The sequence below is a fragment of the Boleophthalmus pectinirostris genome, unplaced genomic scaffold (genome assembly GCF_026225935.1).
Source record: "Boleophthalmus pectinirostris isolate CB_2022bp ecotype Guang Dong unplaced genomic scaffold, ASM2622593v1 HiC_scaffold_10, whole genome shotgun sequence".
NCBI classification, from domain to species: Eukaryota; Metazoa; Chordata; class Actinopteri; order Gobiiformes; family Gobiidae; genus Boleophthalmus; species Boleophthalmus pectinirostris.
The window spans coordinates 13,780,027-13,796,379 of NW_026570971.1; the positions used below are offsets into that span (position 1 = coordinate 13,780,027).

General features: G+C 38.7%; 2 protein-coding genes across 4 annotated transcripts; both read right to left on the minus strand.

Annotated features, from left to right (window-relative positions):
• Positions 1 to 331: 331 nt before the first annotated feature.
• Positions 332 to 6,009, minus strand: LOC110155330 (mitochondrial basic amino acids transporter). Of its 2 annotated transcripts, none has more exons than XM_020919428.2 (4): positions 5,390 to 6,009; positions 4,537 to 4,580; positions 3,181 to 3,264; positions 332 to 2,128 (listed from the first exon to the last, which is right to left on the minus strand). In XM_020919428.2, the coding sequence occupies exons 1-4, from the start codon at positions 5,421 to 5,423 to the stop codon at positions 1,358 to 1,360; spliced, it is 933 nt and encodes a 310-aa protein (XP_020775087.1). In that variant the 5' UTR covers positions 5,424 to 6,009; the 3' UTR covers positions 332 to 1,357. The 2 variants fall into 2 exon arrangements, with proteins under 2 accessions (XP_020775087.1, XP_055017052.1); XM_055161077.1 differs by lacking the exons at positions 4,537 to 4,580; positions 5,390 to 6,009 and adding exons at positions 3,447 to 3,490; positions 4,434 to 4,489.
• Positions 6,010 to 7,095: 1,086 nt separating this feature from the next.
• Positions 7,096 to 16,148, minus strand: wars1 (tryptophanyl-tRNA synthetase 1). Of its 2 annotated transcripts, none has more exons than XM_020919333.2 (11): positions 16,011 to 16,148; positions 15,506 to 15,620; positions 13,065 to 13,281; positions 12,883 to 12,991; positions 12,107 to 12,226; positions 11,283 to 11,465; positions 11,107 to 11,207; positions 10,548 to 10,660; positions 10,301 to 10,474; positions 8,407 to 8,547; positions 7,096 to 7,650 (listed from the first exon to the last, which is right to left on the minus strand). In XM_020919333.2, the coding sequence occupies exons 2-11, from the start codon at positions 15,611 to 15,613 to the stop codon at positions 7,492 to 7,494; spliced, it is 1,425 nt and encodes a 474-aa protein (XP_020774992.1). In that variant the 5' UTR covers positions 15,614 to 15,620; positions 16,011 to 16,148; the 3' UTR covers positions 7,096 to 7,491. The 2 variants fall into 2 exon arrangements, with proteins under 2 accessions (XP_020774992.1, XP_020774993.1); XM_020919334.2 differs by having other exon boundaries at positions 16,029 to 16,145.
• Positions 16,149 to 16,353: the final 205 nt, after the last annotated feature.

The window sequence follows — 16,353 nt, forward strand, 5'->3', positions numbered from 1 at the left end:
TTGAGACAGACCATTGCTGTCTCCTTCCAAGTGGTAAAGGAGTTAGGACTTTGACTTGTTATACTGAAGAATTCAAGTTTGATCCCTCACATACCCATAACTACTGTAAATGGATACTTTATTAGTGAGCAAATTTAGGCAACTAAATAATGATTAATGTTTTATAGGCATTTTACTGTTACCCATCTAACTAAGGCTAGCTGTCAGTTACAGCTGCCAATAAAAGGAGTAGATCAGTCATAATAGTTTTGTAAAAGTAGCTTTGTGTAGGATATACCCCACGTATTGTAAGTGACTCCACACCAAGATGTGCCAAGACTAACTCGGAGAATCTCCATAAACTACTTAGGTTTTACTTTAAAAGACGTTTTAAAAATGTACAAACAGTACAACAGACATGAGATATTGACCACCACCAGGATAGTGAGCTGTGTACATTAGTTCTTTTTGGTGTCGACACAAAACAAACATTTGCATGGTAGAAAACAAAAAAGCTATTGAAATTCACAGTATTTACACTTGCCTTTGGAAGAGCCTCAAAGCTGCACCAACCCGGCAACAATCAACACCACCCAAGAGCATGTCAACAGCAGCACCCTCCACTCAAATAGACAATGCTTTATTTATTAAATATCACTAAAACAGTCACCTCCTGGAGATCTGACCTGCTGAAGAGAAGTAGTATATACTAACAGTGCTTATGTCTCTGACTCAGTTTAGCAAACAGTTTGAGAATCACAGCATACAGAAATATAAAATAAATAGAAAAGCCATGGGACAGTTTCTAAAAAGTAACAAGACAAAGTACTGTAGCAACAGCTACAATAAATATATACATTTAAAAGATCTTTTGGTATCAGATCATAGATTGACATGGTTTGTGGTTCAATAAATATTGACATGTGATATTACTGCATGATTGGGTTAACCATTATAAATTAAACAAAACCTAAACCTTTATAAATTAAGAGATACATTTTATACATTTCAGTATTGACCCTTAAACCAAGTTTACCAATACATTTAAACAGCTGCTAGAATTGTGTACAAAAATGACCATAGTATGGAAGCCTATGTAATTGTAACTTAGAGGGGTACCTCTACAAAGATTCTTTACAAAAGAGCCACCACTGCTTAGTTAGAAAGAGCAAAGCACCGATACAGTTTTAGATTTGACCTAAAAGTTTTACCACTCTGCTTTATGTAACAAACCATTATAAAACACCAAAATAAAAGGAAAATATTGACATCACCATTTGTACAAAACTGACAATATTTACATATATTGTATAGTCTTCTTAAAATAGAGTATTACTTAAAAAGCTAGGATCACTTTGAATAGCAAATAGGTGCAGACTTACATACTGCTGGGCTGGGACTGAGGCTGCAGTGACTGCAAAGGGACACTAGGGGGCTCTGAGGCCTGGATGGGGCACTCTTCTCCCTCTCTCATATACATGAGGAACAGAGTCACTGTAGCAAAGGTCGTGGCATTAACAGGGAAGGCTCGGAGTAGTGTGGAGGTGAGCCCACGAGTGAACACCCTCCAGCCCTCCTTTTGAAGGCTCTGCCGAACACAGTCTATAATGCCACTGTATTTATTAACCCCTCCCACTCCATCTGCTTGGAGGCGGGACTTAATCACATCCACAGGATAGGTGGAGATCCAGGAGGCAATTCCAGACATCCCACCAGCAAACAGCAGCTTGGGAATCATGTAGGAGTCCTCAGGCTCACAGCCCAAATGTCGCGTCAGCACATCATAGGTCAGGAAGTAGACCCCAAAACCAGGTGTCTCTCTGAGCAGAGTGGTCACCATTCCCCGGTTAATGCCGCGCAGCCCCTCCTTCCTGTAAATCCTCACCAGACAGTCCAAAGAATTCTTGTACAGCTTCCTCGTGGACTTCTTCTCCCCTGTGCCCTGCATCTGCATACGTGTCTTGGCCAGTTCCATGGGGCAGCAGATGACACACTGAATTGCCCCAGCAGACGCTCCAGCCAGAAACTGGTTCAGAGGGGTGTCCCGGCCCAGCTTCCTCATGGCGTTCCCCTGCACCCCAAACACTATGGCATTGATGAAGGTTAGGCCCATCAGGGGAGAGCCCAGGCCTTTGTACAGTCCCAGAGCCTACAACACAGGTTACAGAGATCATCTTTTGTATTTTGTTTTATTTTAAGTATTATCCCCAAGAGTGTAGCTTGATGCCCTTGAAAACAAAGTTGACAGGTGCTGATACAGAGGTGCACTCCTCAGTCACTTTTTTAACCTGATCTGATGCAATAAAAAGCCCCCATGACCACAGCAGTTTTATTCCCCCTGCAGAGTGCGTGGCTGACCCACACATCCACATGGAGCCCAGTTTTACTTCCTCTGGGCTGACTCTGCACATTCTGTTCAATCAAACCAAGTAACCACCTTCACAATCAAAACAGACAGTTTCATATACATAACCTAAAAGGGAAATCTGAGGCTGAGATATTGTTCTATTGCTCTGCTATAGCAATAATGAAAATACACTTAAATAAAAATCAGATTTATCATGATTACACAGTCTTTCTGAGAAAGAGTTAAGACTGTACATTTGACATGATACAACCTAAATGTACTACTCACACTTGCAGCAGCACAGTGGAAGAGAGGACAAATGTATTGAGACCAAGCTTAGGCCGCTTACTCAAATGGCACATGCTTAAATTAGGCCAGACATCCTGGCTGACCTCACCAAAAACCACCCCCTTCTCATCACCACAGCCCTGCCCCATCTCAGGAGCTGGCACACTGTAGGCACATGCCCTGCTCGACACTCTCTACTCCATTATGGCCTTGACTGCACATGGTGAGTGCACACTGCAGACTGCCCAGGTAGAAACTGGAACCATTTCATTAAATTTAAAGCTACCGTCCGTAATTAGACTGGTCAACCTAGCCATGTTGCATTCTCACATATCACCACTAGATGCCATCTATGTTGCTGCAGTCTGATAGTGAGCCAGCTTTGGTCTGACAGAAAAAGACCAGAGAGCACAGGTGTGCCTGAACAAAGGCCAGGTGAGGTTATAGGGGATGGTAGCTTTAATGCAGCTGGATTTAAATTGGAGGTTTTACATGTTAACTTTTGGCATAATAAATGGGGGCAACAAGATGAAATTGAATATCACTATAGACAATGCACATCTTACCGATTCCTGACGTATAATGGACTGGAAACAGTGGTATGTCCCACGGTAAAGAGGTTTGTCCACATTCTGAACTTGAAGTCGCACCTAAGAACAAAAGCAGAGTGTATTGGAAGATGGAGGGATTCAAAGGACAGCTCATGTAGTAAAGCTATGAAGGTTTCTTTGAAGGGAGAGGATACATTCAAAAAGGGACAAAAGTCATTGGTAATTAACAGTTCACAGTGGGGGGAGACAGGGGAGAGAAAGAAGACCTTGACCGTACTTACTAGGTTCTATTTCCGTGGAGAGCGCGTTTATATCTCTCTCTCATCTACAACACAGTGACACTGGCACTGTTAAAACAGCCTCCCCCAGGCCCACAGCACACACCCACTCAGGAAGAAATCACATTGAAAGCATTGTACACAACATTCCTTTATCCAGCTTTCCTGCCCTCTGAAAACACGATGTAAGCCTTATTTATCTACAGTGTGAAACAGTGTGAACATCAACTCAAGTAACATTGTGTGTTTGATGGGAAATTCCTTATTTGTCCATAGAGAGAAAGATTCAAAACTCAAAGTAATTTTGCAAGGAGCGTACTGTCACACAAGGTTTCCATGGCCAGAGCCTATAGCATGTGTAAGGTCAGAGAGTGCATTCACAAGAATGTACTCGTGTAGTGAAAACATGAGCAGCAGCTTTTTGTAAGCAGTGCTTCAGTGTGTCACTGTTGTAATGTTTGGATAAGCTCGATATTACTTTGAGCCTCCATACATTTTCACATTCAGAATCTTTCTCGGATATCAAATGCGTGTGTAATTCTCTTAGGGATGCACTGATCCAATACTGGTATCAGATATCTGTGGCGATACTGAAAATTTTGCTGCATTGGATATCGATTTCCAAATATCAGTTCAGCTGATACCCTGGTCAGACATATAAACTGATGTAGTAAGACTTTAGTCTGTAGTCGGCCCAGAAAGTCTCATGTTTGAACATTTGTTTATACACTGTTGTTCTGTTGTTGCTTGAGAGATGCATAACAGCAACACAACACATTTGGATCAGTTTGGTCATTTATTTTTGTTTTTCTGTCTCTTCTCTGGTATTGGTCGTTAGTGGGTATCAGCAGATACCCAAGGCCATAGTATCGGAACTAAAAAACATGGATTGGTGCATCCCTAAATTCTATGATAAGCTAAATTTACTTCATACATCTACAGTTCAGTTTGCCAATATATACATTTTTTTATTTTGTCATATGTGTGTACCTTAGGCTTATGTGGAACCACTCCCACGCAGCCAACACCAGTCTGACCACAAATCTACAAGTGTGTACATGAAATGAGCAGGACAGAGGACTCCAACACCCACCTTCACAGTGTCAAATGGATGTCCCACCAACACACCAGCAGCACCTGCAACAAGCCACCAGGTCACATACACAGAGATAAAACAAAGGGCTATACTAGAAAAGCATACTGGCTTTCTCTGCCCCAATTGAATTGCTTAGCCCATTCTAAATAATATAAATAAACATTTTCAATACCATATCATAATACTTCTGAAGCTTATTCTTTGGATTATATGATACCTTCATTACCCATCAACACGGACCTATTTAGTGTACATACACAATACTTTGCCAATTTACGATGAAGTATACACTATAGATTAGAGATTAGTGATTGGATCAAAGTAACAGTTATAAAGTTAATTTGATTTTAAAAGGACGAACAAAATAAACTAAACTAAATAAACTGTGTGTGTCTATAAGAGGACCTTGGCGCACTTCTTGTGCAAACACTAAACATGTGACAACTTTCCCAAACATTTGAAGTGGGGGGTGTCCAACAAGACCACAGTCATCAAAATGTACAGGACAGGCCTGATGTCAGATATACAGTAGACTAAAGATCAGAAGCATACGATCATGTAAACACATCATTTTTCAGACACAGGTGATGCAGAACTGTGTCGTGGATGAATGAATGGCCACACGCCAAAACTTCTCCCAGGCACCACTCCCTGTGTGGAATGCAGCTTCTTACCCCATTAACACATCTCTAAACATCTGACTGAAAAATCTGTGTTTTGGTTTTACTCCACTTTGAGACACGGCTGTTTTATTTGGTAACATCTGCAGAAGTCAATGAAGAATGTCTGAGGAAAGATTGCTAATGCTAATTAATGCTAATGCTACTTGAGTCCGGTGTAGACTCCTCACCTCCCAAGCAGCCCGCGGCGAAGTCCAATGCCATTCCAGTCAAACTCTGCCTAAAAACGGAGGTCGGGCGAACTTGAGAGGGATCAGTCGCTGTTCACGAGTCACTCTTTTGCTCCTTTGATTAGGCTCTGGTAGATAAATCTGATCTGTAGGATAAACAGAGTGTGGAGGAGTGCACGGGCTGCGCGTTTCCTCGTTGTGGCACTGTGCTGATGTGTCCTCACTTCCACCACAGCTCCTGTCTGAGCGCCAAGCCCTGCTATTTCTGTACAGACGTGAGTGTGGCAGAGAAAAAAGCCCAGCGCGTCAGTCCTTTTTAAGAAAGTCCAATCGCGTGAGGATCCACAAGACAACTCCCCCCGGGGCTGCGGTCCGCCCCACGCAGCGATTGGCTGTCCCGGACACACAGCTTTCCTCACCACCGGCAAAATCAACACTCTTATCGTGCTCTTCGTCATCTGTAGAGGTTGATCTGTTGTTGGAAGAGTTCAAGTAAAGACATGCTTATTTAATACATTTTAACACTATGTATAATATAACACTGGGATAGGAGCCCAAAGGTGCAGCTTTGGGCGCAGCCTGCTCAGAGTTCAGATGGATCAATTAAACGCCACTTTAACTAGTATTGTGGGTTATGGAATTCCAAACACTTGTCTTGTGGCGTGTCTGGAAAATATATCAAATGTAGTAAGGAAGGATGACTTGCATTTGACAATGGAAATGAAAGTAATGGAAAGAATAACATACAATCTTAATACGATGAGCAACTGAGCAATGGGAAAATTGCATTCAGAAATGACACCAGCAAAACAACACAGTACATTAAAAGGTCATTAACAAATGCATGTTAAAATAAGAACCTGTAACTCCACACTGTTGTTACATTGTTTTATATTGTTGTTTTTTTTTTTTTTTATATGAAATGTTACCTAAAACTAATAAAAAACAAAGTTCTATATATATAAAAAAAAAGAAAGAAAAACTGCATGATTTAGGTTTTCTAAAGGTGTTACTGCAGACAAGACATTAGCAATATTATTTCAATTAAATCTAACCACAGACTATTGCAATACAGGCCTGTGGCTATGAGCAAATAATTACTCTTTTAATGACTTGGCTTTTAACTCCTCAGATAATGTGGTAAAATATGTTGAAAAAAAAAAAAAAGTTTGGAGTATGTGAATGGGAGAAAAGATTATGACCTCCAGGGAAATAATGTAAACATTAAGTTGTATGTCAAAAATGTCTAATACCCATCATGTAGGACTATTTGTGCATAACTTGGCAAAAGCCGTATGAACAGTGCTTATAAGGGTTCTGTAAACTGAGAAAACTCAGATCTTGCAGCAACACCGCTTACAGCACAAGGTAAATTTGTTCAGTGTTTAAAACTGACCCATTTTGCCTTTCAACCAGTTTTCTCGTAGAACATTAATGTAAGTTTAACAGCTCTGTGAAGTCACTTAACCAAGAAGCACTGTCATTCTCCCTTCAGCACTGAATTTATAAGTAGCCTTCACCAGAGACTAATTATTAAATATAGACCTACAAATTCACACTACACCGTCGGCCAATGATATGAGATACACACACACCACGAAACACATTGACAACAGCCATTTTACAGTCAGTGCAGAACCCAGAGCAAATCCTTAACCACATCTTCCTGACAGAAGACAGGGGCACAAACCACTGTAAACATGTAGTCATACTGAAGTTGGACTTTTAATAGCACATTTTGTACATTAAACTCAAATATGTGAAAGAATGGGCAGTCTCCAGTCTTTGACATATTTCACATAATGGGTAACTCTCATGCGTAGCCATCGTCTATGAGCTCCAGTTTACATATTCTGTTAAATTGTACTGTGTCACGTTACACTTGTATTCAGGCTGAAGTAAGACCTTTAACAACATGTTTCTATAAAGCACATAAAGAAATATGGCTAAGTGATACGTAACATTCATGATGAAGAAGGGCAATTCCACGTGCACAATTTTATTCTATTGTACTCCTATCTTTAATTTGTCAAAATGAAATAGTTTGCATTGATGCCTTGAATAAAACGTCCACTTTAATGTTCATATGGTGCCAATCTTTTTTAAAAGTTAAAATTTAAAGGCCTAGGTGTCATGAACTGTTTGACCAGCTCCTCTGTGACTTGTTTACGTCGTTCTTGATGTGTGGCGATCATTGGCTGAAGTGTCTCAATTAGGATCTTCTTCAGCTCCCCTGTTAGCAAAGCTCCACTTGTGTAATCCTGAACCAATAAAAACATTTGTACATCAAAATGGGAGCAATTTGGTAACATTTGTAATATGAGTAACAGTTTGTGTACAAAGTATTATTCATTCATTATTCATTTCTGCTTTTTCAAGTTGAGAATGGAAATGCTCATGTGATGTTAATCAATGTGGGCTTACTCGATTCAACAGCTAAACACAATTTATTTAGACTACTTTATTTTCCAAAGTACTTTTAGTATCAAAACGGCCAGCAATTATTCCCATAATATGTCTACATTCTATAATCATGTCTTTGGCTTTGACTTTATTTCAGATTTTTTGCTTTTTAAAAAGAGGGTATAATGCAAAATCGATTTTTCAGCTTTATACCATGTTATAATGTTGTTTCCTCATCAAAAACATGCGTGATGCGGTTTTAGATGTCATCCATGCATGTTTGAGTAATTTAGTGATCTCTCCTGGGCCCTGTTTAAACCCTGATTATGGCTAACTGCAATGTTTTCTGCAATGCTCTGCCCAGAAGCCTACACCATCCACAATTCTCCAAAAATATACATATATATTATGATACAAAACTGTACACAACAACCTGATAAACCTGATGGAATGTGCAGTAGTTTAATTCCTTGCTGATTGTTGCGATAGCGCTCTGAAGTGACTTTTTCCAAGTTGAAAAATTAAATAATAAGGGAATACTGCGACAAACATTTCCATTTTCAACTTAATTGAGCTAAAATTAATTCTACTTTGTACAAGGACCAGTAGCTCACCTGTCGGATCTTCTCGAGCTGCTCATCATCCTCCAGGAAGAAAGTGAGGTACATGAAGGAGACGTCCACCTCCGCGTTACCTCCAAACTGTCTGTGCTCCTCCACTGTGTCTTTGCCTCCAGAAAACGCATGCTTATTTATCTGTGTCAAATATTTGAGAGAATATTTATTTATGGAGTAAAAGCACAACTATCTACAAGACTTGTATAAAATGTGATAGTGTTCATGATAAGTGAATGGGTTATTAAATACACCATCAGCCTATTGCTTACACAAGCAATGGGATCAAATGAAGCAGATATAATGCATTTACTTTAAAAAGAAGTGGACTGAGTAACATTTGTGTGTATCCATGGAGATGTTACTACTTTGTCTGTATTGTTCCACAGCATGAGAGGTGTTTTATTATTGAAAAAAAAAAAAACACAAACAAAACAAACATGCATTGTTACTGTAATTGGAATCACTGATCTAACCCTGTAACTTTGTTTAATGTCATGCTATAGAATATTCTAGGCCAAGGGTCACCAAACTTTTTTCTCTGGGGGCCACATTATCGCTCGTGACTGTGATGGGGGCCAGGGTTAGGTAGCCTGTATAATAGAATTGTATGATCCTGATGACGCAGATTATATTCTCTGAACACAGCCACACTTTATTTACATATCAGACAAACTGCATGGTCCTTACACTGAACAAAAAAAATAATTGGTCGTACTTTAACACTTGACATTTTGCTGTCTTTAATTGCACTACAGTACTTTGTGTGTGTGTTGACTATCTAAATACGTCATATAATTATTTAAATGTAACTACTTCATATAAATACAATTTTTTAATTGAAAAAAAAAAAAAATCTATAAAATACAAGATGCAGATGTGTCATTATTTGCCAAAAAGTAATTAAAAAAAATAGGCCGTGACAACTTCTGAGGATTGCCTCATAGGGCCAGTTCAAGTGGTGGGGGGCAGACGGGCTGGGGAGCCGGGGTCAGCCGCTGGCCTTAGTTTGATGACCTCTGTTCTAAGCCAAACAATAATATTCCTATGGAGAAAAACAGGTGGTGACTCTTCACCAAAAGTCAGAATTGTCTTGCCATGTAGCTGCCGCGGAACCATCAACTTTTGTATGTAGCCAATGGACATTATTGCCAAGTCTCAAAAACATTCTGCCTTTTTTGCATGTTCATGTATTATGTATGAATATAGTTTTGTTATTATGTACGTCCTTTTTCAGTATGTATGTATTTATGTTATTTTGTATGTAATTTTTCCTGTACGTGTATGTATTATGTACACTGCCGGTCAAAAGTTTTGGAACACCACACTTTTTCCAGTTTTTTTACTCTTTACTGTTGACCAAAATGTATTCTAAACTTTTGATTCATGAAAGTGCCCCCCTTTGGCAGATACAACAGCTGAACACACTCATGGCATTCTTTTTACAATAGAAATCAAATATTCTTCAGAAAGTTCTTCTCAAGTCTGTTGCAGATATTCCCATAAATGAGTGGCACTTGTAGGTTTCTTGGCTTTCACTTTTCGGTCCAGTTCATCCCAAAACCAGCTCGACGGGGTTTAAGTCTGGAGACTGTGCTGGACACTCCATGTTTTCAAGTTTACCGGCTTGTTCTTTTTTCCTGAGATAGCTTTGGCTGAGCTTAAACTTGTGTTTTGTTCTTTTATCTTTCTGTTAACCTCTGGCTGTTCAGTTCTTATCTTTGTACCATTTCAAGCTCTTCATTGGACTTGCACGACTTGACTTGCAGTAAATAACTAGAAAAATTAGGTGTTCTAAAACTTTTAACCGGTAGTGTTTATAGTTATGTTATTTTGTATGTAATTTTTCTGTATGTATATGTATTTTGTATATAGTTATTTTGTTTTAGATCACCTTGTTCTTGATCTGTTTGGGCGAGTCTGTGAGGAAGATGGAGGAGTTGACGTCACTTGCGCTCATTTTGGTCTGTGCGCCCTGGAGAGCTGGGAAGAACGTGGAATGGAGCAGGGCTGGTTTGGGATACCCGATCCTTGGAGCCACGTCTCTGGTCATTCTGAAGTACGGGTCCTGGAGGATTAGTTATTATAGGTGTTTTTATTAGAAGTTTGGTATATTATTATTTATAGTGATCTGTACCTACCTGGTCAATGGCACAAGGGATAAGACACTGGATATCTTTTCTCTCCCCAAAAATGTGTGGGAAGGAGTTACTGAAGGAGGGGGCGGCCTGGATGGCTGGAAAACTGATCTTTCCTGTATATCAGAACAACCAAATAAAAAGAATTGATAAATATAATGTTATTATTATCTGTATACATATTGTGACATGAATAGAAGAGGGCAATAAGGTGGCTAATATTGTGAATGTTGTTTTGAAATGATGGAAAATTTAAAAGCTGGTCTATTAAATTCAGTTGTAATCTTTCAAACAAGGGTCTAAAAGTGATATATGTGCACATTTGCTGATCCTTCCTTTCGCATTTGTATAATGAATACTTCAATTAACACACTGACAGACGTGTTTAAGCACATTTCTATTAGAAGGTCAAAATATCATATAATAAATGATTATAGTCATCAGGATACTCCCAAAAATATCGACATTTTAATTTTTGTCTATATTGGCCACTCCTAGACATCATGGAATATACAAAATATGACATTCCACCATCCATATTCATTATAAAGTGACAAGTTACCAATGCAGTCGCTGTCTGTGAACCCAAAGATGCCTTTCACTTGGTTGAACGTCACATGCTTCTGTATTTTTACCACATTCCTGTAGAACTGAGGAGACGAGCTGGAGATAGAAAACATCACATTAAAAAAGTCAGTCAGTTCTCAGTTTAAAGAGGAATGCACGTATCTTATTTACCCCATGTAATCGAGGTCAGAGAAGATAAAGGTTTTGTTGACGTCAAAGCCACACGCAATGATGTCCTTGGCGTTCTCCACGGCGAAGCGATAGCACTCCTCTAAGCTCAGGTCCTTCCACAGGTACTTCTCATCATCGGTCAGCTGGATGACCAGAGGGATGTCGAACACGTCCTGCAGCCACCTGACACACAGCTATAACTCAGTACAGTGCATCTTGGCAGTCAGATATTCAAAACACAGTTACTAATGGACACTGAAACTAGGCCTGGGCGATAAGACACATCTTCATCCATTTTTTCGTAACACTGATCAGTCATGATTTCTATTTGATTTATTTATTAGATTTTGCCTTGAAAACAAATAGCTTTTTCTACATTTATTAGACTACATATTTTATCTGAATCTAAACCTTTAATAATAGTCATTCACAGAGTCGCTTCCTCCAAAGTCTGAACTCTGCTTGAAACCACATGTTTTTTTACCAAAAGAGGATTGACTATAGACCTCTTACTAAAAATCATGAACATTATAAATGCCTGAATCTTGATCCTGAATTAAAATTAAAATAGTATTTTTTGCACCCGCTCACTTGAGATATTGATACTGACAACTATTACATATATGGCCCTTTTCATACAATGGTCTGGATCTAAATCAGAACTACTAGAACCTCATTCTAATATAATCCAGACAAGCATCATTTTGAGTTTGTGTGTTTAGAGTGTTTAATTATCATTGTGCTATAGATATTGAATACACAGCCTTTTCCTTAGTTTCAGATTGAAGTTTGAAATTCCATGACTTGTGCAGGGGAGGACTTACTTGGTGAAGATGAATGGGATGAGGTGACCCACGTGCATGGCCTCTGAAGATGGACCTCTGCCGGTGTACAGGTAGAAGCCCTTATGCTTCTCGTATGCGTCTAATACTTGGTGCATATCTCTGAAAAAATATCAGTTGACAGATTTTTGAATACAGTAGTAATGCAGGGCTGTTCATTATTCCTTATGAACTTAATTTACTGCTTTAACTCAAGTTAGGACAGTCATAATAACACATTTATAAGCACGATACATTTTTACAGTGTAATATAAAGATAAACAGTAATATTGAATCCCAGTAAAACAATTTTTAACTAGACAGTATCATTAAAAAGCCTGAGTTGCAACAAATAAATGTCAGAATGAACTGATAATTAGCTGTAGAATTCATTTATTCTACCCTCTACTGATCATATCTTACATGATTACATAAAAATGGCAAAAATCTCACCACCATTATAAAGAAAAAGTACACACAATAAATACTGAGCTCCAAAATATATGTTTCCAGAGTCCATATATTATCAGTATATATTGATGTGTTGATAATATAATATTCTGCCATATTACCTGTAATTATTGTGACAGGTCTAAATGAATATCACAGTATTATAGCGTAGTTAAAAGTGAACTATTTAACTTTTCTGGTGGAGGGTCTGTTTACTTCTTGTCTCTATGGAGATGTTATTCCTTTGCCTTTGAATGTTCAACGCATTCAACACGTTCGGCCCATTTCTGCAATGTGCAACTCATTTAGATTGTATAGCATATACTGACCTGTGTGAGAAGAATATTCCTCTTCTTAAAAAGCGGTGAGGCTTCTGTCCAGATACTTTTTCTATTCTGTCCACCAGCTCCTTGTCAATTTTACTGCTCCCAAACCTCACTGTTAAAAAGTGATTATTCGTTTACTGATGTCATACATAAATGAGAATGTGCTTAAATTGTGGGCTGCTTACATATAAGTTTGTCATAGTCCACTCCTTTAGCATTGGTGGTGGTCACGTTCCATGGGTTGACTTCATCTTCATCAGCAGTGCCCTCTGCTGATGGACCATTGTCAGGCACAGTAAGATTTTCAGGGGGAGGGCACCCAGCTTTGTAATCCTGACCTGTCATCTGTTTGTACTCTACTTTGAGCTTCAGCAGTAATTGGACTGCAGACTCTATTTCAGTCTATGGGAGGTAAAAGAAGATTCAGATTATGCTGTAATAGTGTTGAAATGTACAAGACACAATAGATCTATATCAAGACACAAAAACTATTAAACCACGAGTGAAAAAGAACAAAGTACTCAAAAACAGATCAGAAACCACTAGGGGTGTGCATTGCCATGAGTCTGGCAATGTGATACGTATCACGCTATGCATGTCATGATAATATATATCCTGATATATCCCAATACTAAAACAAAAGACAATATATTGAGATTTATCAATAATTATTTCTAATAATATAGTTATGTACACCTTCACAAGAACAAAATTGTATTACCTAATTTAATTGTTTTTAAAACATGAGAACAGTAAATTTTTGGAATTTTTGTAGAAAATATGATAGAAAAAAATTTGATTCAGACACATTTTGTATTGATTCAAGAACTATGTAATGTAGTATCGCAACATATCACTGAATAGAAACCACCCACTTCAAGCAACTTTTTACATACAATACAGTCCCTGACAAAAGTCTTGTCTCTTATCCATTTTGTAGAAACAAAAGCTTATAACTTGACTTTAAATTAATCAATTGGTTTTAGAAATGTCTCATATGAAAGCTAAAACCCTCCCAAATTATGCTCAATATACTAAAAAAAATTTGCTTCACTGAAAAAAGATTGATCATTTAATGAACACAGAAAGGTCAGATTTTGGCAAGACAAAAGTTTTGTCACCTACAGAAAATTGAACAAATAATTTACTTCAAATACAAAAATATGTTGCATAACGTCAGTGAATTAAGTAGTGGTGCTGTGACATCCATATTTAATATCTTGTATGACAGCAGTCTTACATGCCTCCCAGATTTCATCAAGATTCTTTGGTTTTGCCTTCCATGCTTCCTCTTTCATTCTACCCCAGACATGTTCAATGATGTTCATGTCTGGTGACTGGGCTGGCCAGTCCTGGAGCACCTTGATCTTCTTTGCCTTGAGAAACTTTGATGTCGAGATAGAATTATGCGATGGAGCACCATCCTGCTGCAAAATTTGACCCCTTTTATGGTTGGGAATGTAAGAGGTAGCTAATATGTCTTGATATTTTAGGTTATTGATATTGCCTTCCACCCTGCAAATGTCTCGCACACTCCCATAATGGATGTAACCCCAGGCCATGATTTTTCTGCCACCAAACTTAACTGTTTTCTGTGTGAATCTTGGATCCATGGGGGCTCCAGTAGGTCTCCTGCAATATTTGTGGTGGCTGTGATGTAATTCACCTGAGGATTCATCAGAAAAATCCACCTTCTGCCACTTTTCCAGTGTCCATCCTTTTAGCAGGCTGTGGGCCTTGGCAAATGCCACACAGTTTTTTAATTGCCTTTTGTTTAGTGCTGGTTTCTGTGCACTGATTCGACCATGGAGGCCATTTCGAGACAGAATTCTACAAACTGTTCTGGTTGACACAGGGACTTTCAGGTGACCAGGCCTGGGTGGAACTCTCTGCTGCAGTGGAAAAGGGGCTGGCCGTGGATTTTCGAATCAACAAACGGTCCTCCCCGAGCAGTTGTCTTGTGGGGTCTGCCGGACCTGGGCTTGTCAAAAACATCTCCAGTCATTTCAGATCTTTTTCTTATTCTTTGTACTTGACGCTGAGACACATTGAAGGTGTCAGCCACCTCAGCAGTGGATCTGGTCTTCAGCCTCTTGATAATTAACGCTTTGGTCTCAGGGTGGATCTTAGGCATGTTGTCAGAGGTCAAGTTGCAGTTGATGTGAAGGTCTAGTGTGCTGGGGTTCTTTTTATACACACCCACTAACTGACTGATCAGTAACTGACCACAGGTGAGGCTGTAATCTAGGATTGGGTGCATCATATGACAAGGCGACAAGACTTTTGTCTTGCCAAAATCTGACCTTTCTGTGTTCATTAAATGATCAATCTTTTTTCAGTGAAGCAAATTTTTTTTAGTATATTGAGCATAATTTGAGAGGGTTTTAGCTTTCATATGAGACATTTCTAAGACCAATCGATTAATTTAAAGTCAAGTTATAAGTTTTTGTTTCTACAAAATGGAGAAGAGACGAGACTTTTGTCAGGGACTGTATGTATGAAAGAAACAAAGAAACAGAATAACATGTTAAAATTAATATGTATACCCACAACACATTATATTGTCAACATTACATGGTGACACACTAATGTTATTTTTTTCTATATAATACAAATTATGCCTTACCTTTTCAGCTTTGGCAGACTTGAGGGCTCTGACTTGATCGCCCTGAGCTGTCAGTCTCTCATACAGCTGCAGTGGAGTCTGGGCTCCTTCACCATCACAGTCTGCCATCTTCACCCTGTCAGCAGTCACACAAACAGCACAAACTTTAATATCATGTTTAGCTAAATAAGCAAATACAATAGGATGCTGTTGTAATTAACACTCATACAAGTACATCCAATCATAAGAACAGCACTGGATTGTAGATTTAGCTAAATAAATGTCATATGTCTAAATCTGAGAAGAGATTTTTTTAAGGTGACAGATTTAGTTTCACTTCGCATTTCTTCAGTTTATAGCCAAACAGTTGAGCAGGCTGTCAATGCCAGCTAATCTGATCCTAATACTTTTTTACGCCGGTGTACCCTCATATATACGCTAAATAAACACGACAACATGAGTATTCCAAAGCGGACACAACACAACTAATAGTGACACACAAATTAGATATAAAATAAGACCATACTGCAATATATTGGCTCACAGCTGTCAGTTCACTCATTCAACTTGCATCAGCCCGTGAGGAGAGAGTGTGTTCGGGTCAAATACTTCCCAGGTGTACAGAAGATGTCAAACGTTCCGATTTGAAAGCTTTTGTATTTTGCAGATTGAAACAAATAGTTGCTACAGTGGTAAACTTATTTACTTAATTGGTTGTCCACAGTAGTTTTTATTTCTAACCGCCTATTTAAATTACGAACGAAATATTTTACTGTACCCGGACAAATATTACAGAGCAATCCCCCCCCGCTCTGATACTTTCAAAATAAAAGCTTTTAGTTTTGTACGCCAGTTCATTTCACTTGTGT